This window comes from Zingiber officinale, chromosome 9A, assembly GCF_018446385.1.
Source record: "Zingiber officinale cultivar Zhangliang chromosome 9A, Zo_v1.1, whole genome shotgun sequence".
Taxonomy (NCBI): Eukaryota; Viridiplantae; Streptophyta; class Magnoliopsida; order Zingiberales; family Zingiberaceae; genus Zingiber; species Zingiber officinale.
In genome coordinates this window covers 104331090-104346140 of record NC_056002.1, presented here as the reverse complement: position 1 = coordinate 104346140, position 15051 = coordinate 104331090, and the positions used below count along the sequence as shown (strand labels likewise).

At 42.7% G+C, this 15051-nt stretch overlaps 2 protein-coding genes across 2 annotated transcripts; both read left to right on the top strand.

Annotated features, from left to right (window-relative positions):
* Positions 1-284: 284 nt before the first annotated feature.
* Positions 285-7600, top strand: LOC122019699 (mitochondrial dicarboxylate/tricarboxylate transporter DTC-like). The gene is made up of 6 exons (XM_042577167.1): positions 285-566; positions 854-937; positions 5440-5501; positions 6297-6658; positions 7158-7372; positions 7474-7600. Exons 1-6 carry the CDS (start codon positions 447-449, stop codon positions 7528-7530), a joined length of 900 nt encoding a protein of 299 aa, XP_042433101.1. The 5' UTR covers positions 285-446; the 3' UTR covers positions 7531-7600.
* Positions 7601-9036: 1436 nt separating this feature from the next.
* On the top strand, positions 9037-10837 carry LOC122019698 (CBL-interacting serine/threonine-protein kinase 12-like). Its single transcript, XM_042577166.1, has one exon. It carries the CDS (start codon positions 9091-9093, stop codon positions 10594-10596), a length of 1506 nt encoding a protein of 501 aa, XP_042433100.1. The 5' UTR covers positions 9037-9090; the 3' UTR covers positions 10597-10837.
* The last annotated feature ends 4214 nt before the right edge of the window (positions 10838-15051 follow it).

The window sequence follows — 15051 nt, the reverse complement described above, 5'->3', positions numbered from 1 at the left end:
ACATTAATTTTGATATTTGGATGATGGTTTAGAGATAGTCTCACAGCCTTCCGTTGGAATCTCATGGTTCCTCTTCCGTCCACGTGGCCGGATTCCTAATCCGGAACAAGTTCGAGTGATCTCCTGGTTGGCTTTCTGGCCACGTAGCTGGATTCCAGGATCAGCCTACTCGCTGTCTCTTCGACCAGTGGCGAGCCAGGTACATCATCGGGCCCACCACAACATTATGCGACTCAAACCTCAAGGTGGCCATCCGATAAAAATTGGGCGATCGAATGCGAACCAAAACTTTTGCATTGCGGGCGGACCAAGCGAAGTAATGGTCGGGAGGCGCCGCCCACCCGCTTCGCGATTTATTAAATAAATAAAATCTGATTCTCGGTCTCGCGCTTCCTGCTCGCTCGTCGATCCCCCTCTCTCTGTCTCCCCCGATCTCTTGAGCGGTGATGGCGGAGGGGAAGTCCACTAGTCAGACCGGAGCCTGGAGCACCGTCAAGCCCTTCGCCAATGGCGGTCTCTCCGGCATGCTCGCCACCTGCGCCATCCAGCCCATCGATATGGTCAAGGTAAGTCGCGTATCTCTGTTCTCGTTTTCGCATCCTTTTGCATTTTGTCAAGTTTGTGCCCGCCATTTCGAGCTAAAGCATCTCGATGAGGAAATTTCTAAATTATAAAGGTTTCTCATGCGGTTCAGTTGATTGGGATCCTAACGTTGATGCTTCTCTTGCGAATTCCTTTGCTAGAAAGTTGACCTAATTGATAGATTTAGCCGTGAAACATTAGTGTATCTGAGATCTATGCGGCGTTAATCTCTAAGATCCGGGGTATTCATTCAACTTTGCGTGGGTTGCAGGTGAGGATCCAGCTGGGCCAGGGGTCGGCTGCTCAAGTGACGAAGAATATGCTTGCCAACGAAGGCTTCGGTTCGTTTTACAAGGTTGGCCTCGCGGGATCCGTTTTCTGTTTCTTCGCTCCTCCTGTATTCTAGCAAGTTGCCATGAATGGTCGTAACTTGTATAGTAATAATTCTGGCTATTTTTCAGGAAATTTCGAGTTTATTTTAGTACGTAAGTGCAGTTAGAGAAGTGATACACACTACCTTGGAAAGGTGCTGTTGATTGAGAATTGATGCATCTGAAGCCCTAGAAAATTTCCTATTCTTGTCTTGACCACGAGATGACCCCACACCACATTGGATGTGATGCTATTCCCTGTTTCGAGTGGGATTGACTAATAAATCCTTATGAATAGTGTCAATTTGAACACCTACATATTGGCAGAAATCCTCCGGATCTAGCTCATTTACTACTAGACCAAACCACTGTTCATAAACACAATATCATATAAGCAAATATTGGACCCATAAAAGTTAGCTTGGATGTTGCAGTCTTGACAAGTCATTTGCTAAATTGATAAAAGGTAGAAGTCCTACACACAAAAATCACTTAATACCAACCAATTGACATCTCGACATGAATTTTGACCTGCATTTGTACCATCCTTCGTTAGGAAAAGCCATGACACTTGTATCAATCATCTTGAAAAGAAACTTTGGTCTATGACGTAAAGAAGTTGAGAATGAAAAACTTGATTCTTTAGGACTGCAAATCTAGAGTCTGTTCCATATTAAAATTCTAGTCTCTAGTCGGAATAGTTCAGTTTTGGTACTGTACTATGTTGATACTCAACAATAAGAATACTTCAAAGTGGGCCAAATTCAATTCAAGTGAGTTTTAATCATATACACCTCTTTCACTTAACTTGTTTACCTCCAATATGAGTCTATAGTAATTGAATTAATATTTGAAGCTATAAATTACAAGAGCATAATAGGCATCTTTACTAATAATTATACCTTACTAATACAAGAGTGAGTGTGATAAAAGCATTAGTTCCTATGACATCCCAGTGAAATCAACCCTATAATTTCCCAAACATAAATTAGATAATGTTAAAAAAAATATTTTTTTCCATGTCATAAATATATCTCAGTTAACCAACTCAAATTAGACTTGGACTAGCATGACTTGAATTGGATCAAACAATAGGATATGGGTGTGTTTTTCAACTAAATTTTCAGTCTCCTCTTTATTGTTGTTAATGCTCTGAACTTCTTGTGTAGGAGTATAATTGATGTGATGTTCATGTTGGTGCAATGATGCCCCAATTAGTGGATTTTATTTGAACACTTTGATGTAGTTGATAAAATATTTAAGTTAGGTTTATCCTGTTTCTTGTATGTGCATGTATCCTGTTTCTTGTATGTTCATCGAGTGTGCATGGGCTTGGCAGGCTACACATGGAGCTTTGGAAGCTTGTGATCCAATGAGATTGAGTTGTCTTGATGATGGAGAGTGTTGATGCCCTAAGTGGTCAAGTTCAACTAAGAGTTTGACAAGTTGCACATAGAGATTAGAAAGCTCATAATTCAATGGGATTTGTGTTGATGATTATTTAAGACAATCAATTTGGATAGATATATTTGATGGTTTAAATGTTCAAAATGAGGTGGATTTGGATGTGATCAGTGATCAAACATATCTATCCCTTTTGTAGTTGTGTTTATATGCTTGAGCAATTCTTTAGTCTTTATCTCTAGTTCACCGACCCTTATTCTAAGAAGAATTGATTCTTATAAATATCCATATAACTTGCCAATGTAAATTTGTTATTGCATTGGAAGACATTTGAACCTTTATGTTTGTCTCTATAAGGAACTAGGGCGCTAAACACGCTTAAGCGCAGTGGAAAACATCTAGTTCTTTATCAAGAGGATCCATGCGAAGGGAAGAATAAACAACCTATACTAACTTTCATGATAGTTATACCTTTGGTGCGTGCACACAATCTCTCGACAGCTAGAACCTCAGCACGATCAAGCATCCGTGTCTCTTTCTGTATCCACACGAACAAGTGTCTTTGTTTGTCTCACAAACTCTTAAAGTGAAAAAGAAAACTACCTTAGGTTGTGCTAGCAACCAAGAAGGTGAGTTTCGACCAAGATGAGGAAGAAGGAAGAAGAAGAAGAAGAAAAGTTTTTCATCTAATGAAAATTATCATCCATAAATTTTCATTTATATTCATCTCATGAATACCAAAGGGTTTTGCCTTTTCATCTTCCAATCCAATGGCTCAAAATTGACCATTCAATCCAATGGTTCGAATTCAATGAATTACCATTTCATTCATTTGAATTGACTCTATGAGTCTAGTTTGAATTGGACTCAATCTAATAATTAGATCCAATTAAGTCTAACTCAATAAGTCCAATTTGAATTAGACTTAATCCAATGATTCATCATATGAACCCATCTCCAAATTACTTGTTCTTTGTGACCCAATAGGTTCTCGTAATGTTGGCAATGTATCCAAATCCACATTTAGATACATAAGCAATGAGTGACATCTAGCAAGGCATCATTGCTACCCAAGTGACGAGAAAGTCGAAATCCGACCTAACCTGTCTGTGGCTATTATCTTGTATGACTTGGTCCTTCTATCCTTGATATCTAGATTGATCAATGAGGCATAATCCGTGTCATCCTCTTATCAATCTTTGTGTTTCTTGATCTCTAAGTAGACACACTCAATCAAATAAGCTTAATATCTCATATTGACTCATTTGAGCATGGTCATGCTTTCTTGTGTCCTACTAATCAAGGGGTCCATAGATATCACTTCCGTTATATGGAAGGGATAGATTCCATCTACATCACTCACATCCCTCCGCATAAGTTATAGCATCTCGACTTTATAGTCCACCCTGTTATACCAAAGTATACAACTCCTTATGTAGGGAACCGTAGTGACTTCAGGTCTAAAGACTATTCATACCAATAGTCACATGAGAATGTTTATGACACTCATATAACGATCAATGAAACATTCTCATGGCGGGTCATTCAGTATATATTCTCTAATATATACTCATGTGTCAACCTAATATCTTATATTCATGACTTTTGAGATTAAGTCATCCGTTGACCTACATACTAGTCTCAACGCATTAATATTATCCTTGCATATTAATGTTTGACTAGGAATAGTTAAGAGTAGTGTTGTAAATTCAACCAATTCAACCAATTCAACCAATTGATATGTTGTAAATTAGAACCTCCTACTCTAGGACATTATTATATTTATTCATTCGGCACTGAATTGAAATAAATATAATAACCAACTTTGCCTTTTATTAATAATGAAATATGATACAAAAGGAGCCCTTTACAATTATCTTATAATTGGTACTAGGGCTAATACCAACAGTCTCCTCATGGATTTTTTTCTAAAATTAGTTGTATTTTATTGTTATAAATAAATTTTCATCACATTTACAATATAGGGGATGGTTTTGCTAAGTTTGGGGCAAGTATTAGCCATCAAGGTAACTGAGAACAATTTGGCACTAAACGGTCAAATTTGTTAAGTTTGGATTCATAACCACTACTCTGACTTCTTGGTAATTGCTAAAGATTGCTTCTTTGACCGTAGCCATAGGACAAAAAACTAGGTTTAATTTGTTTGTTCTAACATATTAGAGGAGACTTAGATGAAATGGAGATGAGAAGGAAATATATTCATCCACTAGTATTTTTTCCTCCTTCCCCTAACTGTGCAATTTGTTCCTCAACTTCTCTTGGTTTTTCACTGATTGCCCCATTTCAACAATTGAACCTTTCGACAGTCAGGTTTTAGGCTACCCATCCAACCAATTTGCAGGAAACCTGTCGATAAATGCAAAGCCAAGAGGGTTGATTGAACTGGGAGGGTATCGTAGGGATATGTGAGCAGATGGATTATTTATCCTTTTTAAGGGTGTAATTTGGGACATTTCCCATAAAATATTTTATTGTTGGAAAGAAACAATATTAAGCCTGACAGACCTAGCAAATAAGATCTTCTGTGCCATTTACCCATTCAATTGTAGATAAAAAGTGCCATTCAAAAAAATATACAAAATTTCTTGACAAACTGAGAATTTTAGTATATCACTACCATAATCTCTTAGAATTGTTGATTTATTATAACTTAGATTAATCACAAGTTTGACATTTTTTTTTTTGCCTTAATTTATACATCAGAAGGGGCTTGGCGCTAGAGTTGCTGCCGTGTGATGATTAAATTGTTTACTTACTGTGCTGATTACCACTGATTCATTAGCAAAATCCTACTTTCTCTGAAAAAGAAATTCTGTGTTTGGCAGTAAGCATGTCAACATAATGTAGTTCTTTAACCTACCATAGCTCTTCAATTTCCTATCTATCTTTTTTCCCTACGAATCCTCCAGCAGGGTTATTTTAATATGCCATAGATATCTGGTCCGTAGTTTAAGAAACTAACCTAATATCTTTGTCCCTGAACTATGACCTTACTTTTGGGATTCACATTTTCATCGTTTGGATATCTGTGTTATATTGCTGATGCATTGTTCTGAAACAGGGACTATCAGCTGGTTTACTTAGGCAGGCTACTTATACAACTGCGAGATTGGGTTCCTTTAGGTACTTATTTTTCTTTTTCTGAATTTTTAATTGAGAATATGATCTGCATACATTCTATAACTTTGTCTGAGATTTTGGTATTTTAACAAAGTTGGAGGATTATCCTCGTTGACACTTTGTATTTTTGAATAGATGCTTCTTCTTAGGATGCTATAATTGAGTTGAATTTATTCCTCCCAATTTGTTTGTAGTTGTGTTTCTTGGATGATTAGGCGGAATTATCTAGGTTGAGTAACAAATAAGTGACACTGCAACACTAGTCTGCATTTTTTGATTACCAATGCTTGTGTTTATTTTGTATGAATTGGGACTTGAATGCTTAGCCGTTTGTGTAGGCTTTGTAAAGAAAAAAACAATAAAGATATAATTTAACGTCACTATTCAGATTTGACTTTCACAATGGCTATCTGAAAAAAAATGAGACCCTGGAATATTATGATGATTGATAGGAAGATTCTGATTGCAAGTTCGCATTGCAAGTGAGTACTATTTACGGTGCTTGATAAGTTTCTCTTGAGTAATCTTTTATGCATTTTTATGGATTTAGAGAGAAGTTTGTGTAGCATCATACTAAATCTTTATTGAGTTGAATTTCTTGGTTCTATCAATTTCGCCTCAAATATGTTTGTTATCTGTAGCACTATAGTCTTGCAGCTGTGCTTGTTTGAAAGTTTGTTGCCAATGCTTTTTTTTCAAACTTGAATATATAGTAGTGTTCACTAATGCGATGAAGTTTGACTAAGAATGCTTCAGTTCATTTTATTGACAACTAGTGATCCTTGACGTTTTGCTTAGAGTGTTGACAAACAAAGCTGTTGAGGCTAATGACGGCAAACCACTGCCTTTGCTTCAGAAAGCCGCTATTGGTCTTACAGCTGGAGCAATTGGAGCGAGTGTTGGAAGCCCAGCAGATTTGGCACTCATCAGGATGCAAGCCGATGCGACTTTGCCTGCAGCTCAGAGAAGAAACTACAAAAATGCTTTCCATGCTCTCTACCGAATCATTGCTGATGAGGGGGTTCTCGCTTTGTGGAAAGGTGCAGGTCCTACAGTAGTAAGAGCAATGTCACTCAATATGGGTATGCTTGCATCGTATGATCAGAGTGTTGAGCTGTTCAGGGATTCCCTTGGCTTTGGTGAAGTTAGCACCGTGCTTGGTAAGGTGCTAGATTGTATTGATGTCGATGCAATTGTTTGAATATTTCTTTCTGTGATTTTAAAACTGGTCTAGGGAGGGTACCGAAGGTCCTGCTGGTTCCTGATTTTCATGGCTGAAATGGTCCAAAAATCTGGTTCAATTAGGTGGCCTCTACTACTAGAACTGGACTGATCTGGCCTCCGGTTTTAGGTATTTTGAACCGGCCACTCCACTCTGGATTTGAAAGTTGAAACACTGAGTTCTTTTTAGCTTTTCTATTATCGTATCTTGTTCTGGTGAATATATATGGGTATTGGTACTATTTTTTAATAAAAAAAATTAAGATTTTAGTTCTCAGTCATTATGAACTTTGACTTTGACTTAGCGTGGTGCTCCCGGTCCTATGTATTTCAGTTTCCTTGTATATCGCACGAAACATGTTTTTTCATAATGCTTGCAGAAAAGTGTTATAGTAATTGTAACTATGATTAATTTGTTATTTTTTTGTGCGTATTCAGGAGCTAGTGCTGTTTCAGGGTTCTTTGCATCTGCTTGTAGTTTACCTTTTGACTACGTGAAAACACAAATACAGAAGATGCAGCCCGACGCCAATGGGAAGTATCCCTACACTGGATCTTTGGACTGTGCGATGCAGACCTTAAAATCTGGTGGCCCTTTAAAATTTTACACTGGATTTCCCGTCTACTGTGTCAGAATTGCTCCACATGTCATGGTAAATAAAGCTTTGATGCTCCTAGTAAAAGTCGATTGCAGTTGCTTTCTCACTCCATTTGGCTTATGTGTTTAACTCTTCAACAATGGCATGCTTTGCAGATGACGTGGATTTTCCTGAATCAAATTCAGAAGTTTGAAAAGTCACTGGGCTTATAGAATTATAGTTATTGGATACGTGCAACTTAATTTAACTGTTTTCCTATAATATAATATCTATTGAAGTCAATTGGCTAGTTTTGGTACTAGGATAGCCTTCCATTTGCATCCTCAATTCTCAAAGATGTGATAATCCAGTCCAGTAGTATCCGTATGATTTTTTGTTTGATGCCCTAGCGTTTGGTTTAGTTGGATCTTAGCATACTTTTGATCTCTAAAGAAGTCACTAATGATGGAATGCATATTTGCAGCTTAGCCCAGTAGTTTTACTGTAGCTTGGCTTCGAGGAACTATTTTATGGGATGGGTTGGGTTGGGTTGTCTGAATCAAGTAGAATTGGGTACTAAAAAATTCCTTCAAAACGAATTCAGATTATTTGATTTTGGACGCTAAGAAATACATATTTGGATTTACAATTATATTCTATGAAATAGGTTGGTTGATATCTTAAGTAATAAATATTTAATTTTAAATATTAAAATCTAATATATATTGCATTAATCATTTTTTGTGTGGCCATTGATCTATCATGTTTGGTTTCTACAAAGTCAATTTTATGATCTGGAACATTTAGATCGAAATTTAATGGATTATTGGTGCAAGGTGACTGCAACACTTCAACTCAAGAATAAGGTCGTGACATTTGTTCTATAATGATATCATATCGCCCACCAAACGATAACGGGGCCATCTCACCTGGAGCAGCGATCATGCCATTCCTTTATGTCTCAGCGAGATGTCACCTAAGATTGGGAATTTTTATGGTTGCGTTCTTGTGTCTGATCATTTTTTTATGTCCAATTCAACAATATCACAGTCACAGACCCTGTGAGTACCTCATTGAATCTTCAAAGTTGGAGCCTCTTGCAACCATAAAGATTCTACTAACCAATCACCATTCACCGGCTTGCGTCTTTCTTACGTTTATTTGACTGAGCGTATGGCCAGTAGCGATAGCTTATAGCTGCATCTCCATCACTTCATCACCACTCCTTCCTTTCCCGCACCCGTGTTTAGACCTTAACTGATAGAAAATACACAGCATATGATCGCCAATTCAGTTTATGATCTTCCCGCAGCTCTTCATATGAATTCGGTATTATTTTTCTTTTTTTAATATTTGTTACATTGACTTGGATTCCATGAAAGGGAATGCTTGCTGAGTCACGCATCTCCTGGAACCTTACCGACACCATGCCTGTTGGATGAAGGTAACTGCTGACCTAAACACACCTTTGTCCTTTTTTACTATTATTATTATTACATCGAATTAATATTGGAGTAAATTTTTAGTCGACTCAAAGTAAATTAAAAAACATTCGTAACAAATGAACCATCAATCTAATATTCTTTAGATTAATCCATTAAAATTACCCGAGCCAAAAATAAGTAATTTTATCTAAAAAATAATGACGTGAATGATGAATGAATTTCTGTGTCACGATGGTAAATTGCATATTCATCCCTTGAAATGCAAGAAATTGGAGATCAGGAAGACTCTTAATCTGATGGAAGAGACGAAATAGCCACAAAATTGGAGCCGGCTCTCTTTCTTCCCACATGGCAGGAGAAAATAATAGTAGCGGAAGCGGAAGCGGCGGCGGCGGCAACGGAGGAAGCCGTGACCTCGGAGGCAGGGGGCGGGCGCTGCTGCTGGGGCGGTACGAGGTGGGGCGGCTGCTGGGCCACGGCGCGTTCGCGAAGGTGTACCACGCTCGGCACGCGGAAACGGGCGAGAGCGTGGCGATCAAGGTGCTCGACAAGGAGAAGATCCTGCAGAGCGGGCTGGCGGCGCACACCAAGCAGGAGATCGCCATCCTGCGCCGCGTGCGCCACCCCAACATCGTCCGCCTCCACGAGGTGATGGCCACCAAATCGAAGATATACTTCGTCATGGAGCTGGTCCGCGGCGGCGAGCTCTTCGCCCGGGTCTCCAAGGGCCGCCTACCGGAGCCCGCCGCCCGTCGATACTTCCAGCAGCTCATCTCGGCTGTGGCCTTCTGCCACGCCCGCGGCGTCTACCACCGCGACCTCAAGCCGGAGAATCTCCTCCTCGACGACCGCGGCGATCTCAAGGTCTCCGATTTCGGGCTTTCCGCTGTCTCCGATCAGATGCGGCAGGACGGTCTCTTTCACACCTTCTGCGGCACGCCGGCGTACGTGGCGCCGGAGGTACTCGCCCGCAAGGGCTATGACGGCGCCAAGGCCGACATCTGGTCTTGCGGCGTCATCCTCTTCGTGCTCATGGCCGGCTACCTCCCCTTCCACGACCCCAATCTCATGCTCATGTACCGCAAGATCCAAAAGGGCGAGTTCCGCTCCCCCCGCTGGTTCTCCGGCGACCTCCTTCGCCTCCTCTCCCGCCTCCTCGACACCAATCCCGCCACCCGCATCACCATCCCAGAGATCATGGACAATCGGTGGTTCAAAAAGGGCTTCCGCCAGGTCAGATTCTACCTCGAGGACGACAAGTTCCACAGCCTCGACGACGTCGCCCCAACCCAGTCCCCTCCGCCGCCGCCGTCCTCGGACGACTCCGAGTCCGATTCCGACTCCAATTTCTCCCTCTCCGCTTCCCCCTCCTCCAATTGTGGCCGTCGGCAGGGCCTGGGGCGGCTCCCTCGGCCCGCGAGCCTAAACGCCTTCGACATCATCTCCTTTTCGCCGGGGTTCGACATCTCGGGGCTGTTCGAGGAGCAGGGCGAGGAGGCCCGGTTCGTGTCCGGGCAACCCGTCGACAGGATCATATCCAAACTGGAAGAGATCGCCAAAGTGGTGAGCTTTACAGTGCGGAAAAAGGACTGCCAGGTGAGCCTGGAAGGTACCAAGGAGGGCGAGAAGGGGCCGCTCACGATCGCGGCCGAAATATTCGAGCTCACGCCGTCGCTGGTGATGGTGGAGGTGAAGAAGAAGGCCGGCGACAAGGAGGAGTACGAGGAGTTCTGCAACAGGGAGCTCAAGCCCGGCCTACAGAATCTGGTGTACGACGAGCTAGCGACGGCGGCCGCGGCCGCGGCCGCGGCCGCGGCCGCCACCAATCTGCCGTCGGACACCGAGAAGGTGTAGGTCTCTCGAGTCGATCAGATGCCGCCGTGCTTACTCCTCGATCACGACGATCATTTTGTTGTGTGCTCTGTAACACATGCGCATGCGTATTGAACATGGAGATTACACTCTTCATCGCCATTTCCCTTTCCCATTTTACACTTCAACATGGAGAAATGACTGCTATTTGGAAACGATGAGTGTGTAATTAATTAATCACATCATTAATTCCCAACTTTTACAGCAGGCAAAATTCTGAAAATTCTTTGATCCAATCCATCGCTCTGTTCTCCACGAGCGTCTTTTCATCTGCTTTCAAACCTGGCGACCAGTGTTCCACACCATTTGGGGGAGTAAAGCAGGAAACGCTATTACACAACATTAGGATTAAAGTAGGAAACGAAGTTAGCCATCGTTTGTTCTGCACCATTGAGAGGGGCAGGGAGTCATGGATCATCTTCTAATCATAATTTAATGGACCATCTTTTAATCCATAATTTACAGACCAAAAAAATCTGTACTACCATCATATGGAAAAATAATTCCTCAACCCTCGGCTATAACATAGAAACAATTGAGTAAAATGCAATACATTTGATATTCAATTGGCCAAACACTTGTTTAAGTACGTTTAATAAATAAAAAATTAATTAAATAAATAAATTTAAATAATCTATTAAATTTTGTAAATAATATTTTTAATCATGTTTATCCATAACAATAAATAAATTTATAATATCAAATTTAATAATTAATCAAATAAGTTTAAAATATAAAATTTTCAAACAATCAAATAAATTTAAATGGAGTATTTTATAATATCTAAATAAATCAAATTCATAAAAAAAAATTAAATTTAAAATAATTATTTTAATAATTTGGTTCATTTTAAGTTTAACTTTGTTCGAGATGATTACTTTATTAAATAAATTTGAAAAACACTAATAATGTTCTTCTTTATCTACTCGAGTTCCTCCTCTTCTTCTTCCTCTGGAGCGTGGCGTGGGTTCTTCGACGAGCTTCTTGTCGGCGTCCTATGAATCGGAGTACATCAATTCGAGGTTGGCATTTCTAGCATGACCTCTTTGATGGTTAAGTCAACGATGTGTTAAAGTGAAAGTCTCATGTGCATGTATGAGAGAGAAAAAGAGTTCGAAGAAGACGAAAAGAATTACCTTTGCATACAAGAAGAAATCATACCCTCACTTACCTTCACAAAACCTTATATAGTAAAGAAGGTAAGTTGCCGCGAGCGAGGCACCACCCGCTCATCTGCACAAACAGGCTGTTGCGCTCGGGGTGACAGCTGTTGGCTTGTACTCTTGGTGCTATTTAGCTCAATGTCACTTTCCAAGTAGGCAATCCCACTGAGGTTGGCTATGTGTCTGGGACTATCGAAGGTTGAGGTCAATTAAAACCCGTTCAATCGATGTTCTTCACTGATCCGGTGGTGAGGTCGGACCAATCCCCGCAGAAGGCCACTACCACGTTGGAGGTCAAAGTCACGGTGGTCACGGGCCTCCTGTCACCGTCTGATCAGGCAACCCACTTGCTCGGTCAGAATAAGGAATGTTTGATCCGATATTATCGCAGCTCGGCCACACACCAAGTTTCCGACGCTCAGAGAACCAAAGTAGCAGCAAAACAGAGGTCGAGTGGCTATCCCGCTCGGACTTACATCAGGTCTCAGAACCAGCATACGCCCTTCAAGCGCGACCTCCCGTTCGTTGCAATAAGGAGCCCAAGCGGCGGATAGACGGCCGAGCGGCATGGCCGCTCGGCTCGAAGACATCAGGACAGCAGGACGGCCGGGCGGTCCTCCCGCTCAGCTCTAGAACAGACAAATTAGAGATCCTGCGACATCCTTTTGGGAACCCATGTCACCGAAAGAAGGCATGGTTGGCGGCATGGACAGGCAGAGGATCGTATGGCAAAAGCTTCCACTGTCATGTCAGAGATATGCTTGGGTCATTGAGGTATGGTGTCAGGGACGCTTTCCTGACATGTCTTTTCAGAGGAAGCATTGAGAAGCGTACATGCATCGAGGAGCGTGCACGCGCTCCCCAGGAGCCCTATATAAAGAGTCTCAAGCTTCAACGGAGGGAGGAGACACTTTACTATAGCTATTGTTACTCTGCTTTTTTGCTTCTTCGCTTATACATCGCCGGAAATTAACTTGAGCGTCAAAGGGTCATCGTCGGAGAACTCCTCCCTGGCTCGGCACTGACGCTGTTGTGGTTGTAGGTTCCTTCGACTCAGAGTTCATCAACAGTCAACAGGAGCGCCACATCCCCCAGCGTCCATTGCCTCGACTCTCGGACAAGATTAAATTTGACGTCGTCTGTAGGAACACACCTGTACCCGAGTTGAGAAGATGGAAGAAGCTGGACGACTTCACACCGTGGCGCTCACTCAAGAGGAGCTCGATATGCTCGTGCAAGCTCGGGCAGCCAAAATAGTCGAGCAGCAATAGCAAAAGGCGCTAGCCGATCGGCTGGCACAGCAAGCAACATCGGCGTCCAAGGGCCAAGCGGTGCAAGAGGACCGACCGAAGCAACTCTCCATCTAGGGGCAAAATAGAGGGTCAACCGACACGCAAGGAGAAGCACCCCCGCCCCAATACCATTCCATCGGGCTCTATTTCAGACGCCCTCAGAAATCGTGCAAGCGAATAAAGAGCAGGAATCTTCTTCGGACGAAGCGCTCGTTTGAGACGCCCGAAAATGCAAAGCGCTGCGAGCTGACAATCCTCCAAGCGGATCAACCGCCAATTCTCTGAAGTGATACTGCAGGACCCTCTGTCAAGACACTACGCTTCACTGGCTATTGGAGAATACAACGGGTCGACTAATCCAGACGATCATTTGGGTAAGTTTGACAACGTGGTCACCCTTCACCAATACACAGATGGGGTGAAGTGTTGGTCTTCCTTGCCACGCTCTCCGGCTCGGCACAACGATGGTTCAAGAGATTGCTGGATGAATCGATACAAAGCTTCAAGGATTTCCGAACGACCTTCCTACATCATTTTGCGAGCAGACGGCACTACCAAAAGACGAGCGTCATCTTATTTTCTTTGAAGCAAGGACCAAGAGAAGCTCTATGGGCGTACATCCAGCAATTTAATCAGGTAGTTATGGATATCCCTTCGATCTTATCTAAGATCATGATAAATGTCTTCACCCAGGAGCTCGTAAAGGGAGGGAGACTTCTTCCGGTCGCTCATCAGGAAGTCGTCCCACGACTACAACCATATGCTCAAGAAGGCTAATGAGTATATAAATGTGGAGGAGGCTCAGGCGGCCAGAAGGAAGAAGGCACTAGCCGAACCCTCGGTGCCAATCAAACGGCGACCGCTAAGCAACCACTAACCGCCAAGGGGGTCGAGAGCTAAAGGTCGACCACCTTGCACATCTATGTTCTATTCCTTCCATCAGTCGGCGTCGCACAACACACGTGATTGTCGTAGTCTAACAACAATCGCCAGACCGGCCCCAAGGGGCTATGGTTGACGATCTCCCTCTCCCGAATGGTGACATAGGCATCAATCCACTAGGTGTCGGGAAGATGCAAGAAGATCACCCGAGCGACAGTAGCATCATCAGCAAAGAGGAAGCATTGATTCTTCCTGAGCTGTGCACGAGCGAATCAGGCCATTCGCTCGGGAGGAGGAGAACAGAAGTAATTCCGCACGGGGGGAAATAAACATCATCACTAGTGGGCCGACCAGCAGTGACTCCAACCGAGTCAGGAAGTCATACGCTCGCTGGTTGGAGATACATGCAGTGGGATGCAGCCAAGAAAAGGCAAATGGACATGAGATCAGCTTCGGGCCCCAAGACCTCAAGGGAGTAGAAGTCCCGCACGACGATGCTCTCATCATCTGAGCAGTAATCGCTAACTATACTATCCACCGAGTTTTTGTTAACATAGGAAGCTCGGTAAATATAATCTTCAAGAAGGCTTTCAATCAGCACCAGATCGACCAAGACAAGTTACTGCCAATGACGACCTCACTGTAAGGGTTCACTGGCAATGCGGTACAGTCGATCTGCCTAACTAAATTGGCCATATCGCCTAGAGAGGAGTCACTCAGGAAGACCAAAACCACAAACTTTATCGTGGTAGATGCCCCTTCAACCTATAACATCATCCTGGGTCGACCATCCCTCAATGAGTTTCGAGTGGTAGTTTCAACCTACTCCAAAAGATCAAGTTCTCGGTAAACAATCGGGTTGGAGAAGTCAGAGGCGACCAGCTAGCCGCTCGGTGCTGCTACGTTGAGATGGTCAAGACCGAGGCCAAATCCACTCGGAAGGCTCCTAGACTAGAGGTCAGAATCGTCACTGAAAAACCACCTACTCTAGTTTATGAGGAGAAAGAGAAAGTGCAAATCCATCCTCGCCGAGCGGAAGCAACGACTTTCATAGCGTCTGACCTGGAAGCTGAACAGAAGGCGGAGTTGATCGTCTGTCT

Excerpts from the sequence above, each read along its gene's own strand:
- LOC122019699 (XM_042577167.1), top strand. The coding sequence starts at position 447 with ATGGCGGAGGGGAAGTCCACTAGTCAGACCGGAGCCTGGAGCACCGTC. Across the intron at positions 5,502-6,296 it reads GCGAGATTGGGTTCCTTTAG|AGTGTTGACAAACAAAGCTG; the intron begins GTACTTATTTTT and ends CGTTTTGCTTAG. Across the intron at positions 7,373-7,473 it reads GAATTGCTCCACATGTCATG|ATGACGTGGATTTTCCTGAA; the intron begins GTAAATAAAGCT and ends CATGCTTTGCAG.
- LOC122019698 (XM_042577166.1), top strand. The coding sequence starts at position 9,091 with ATGGCAGGAGAAAATAATAGTAGCGGAAGCGGAAGCGGCGGCGGCGGC.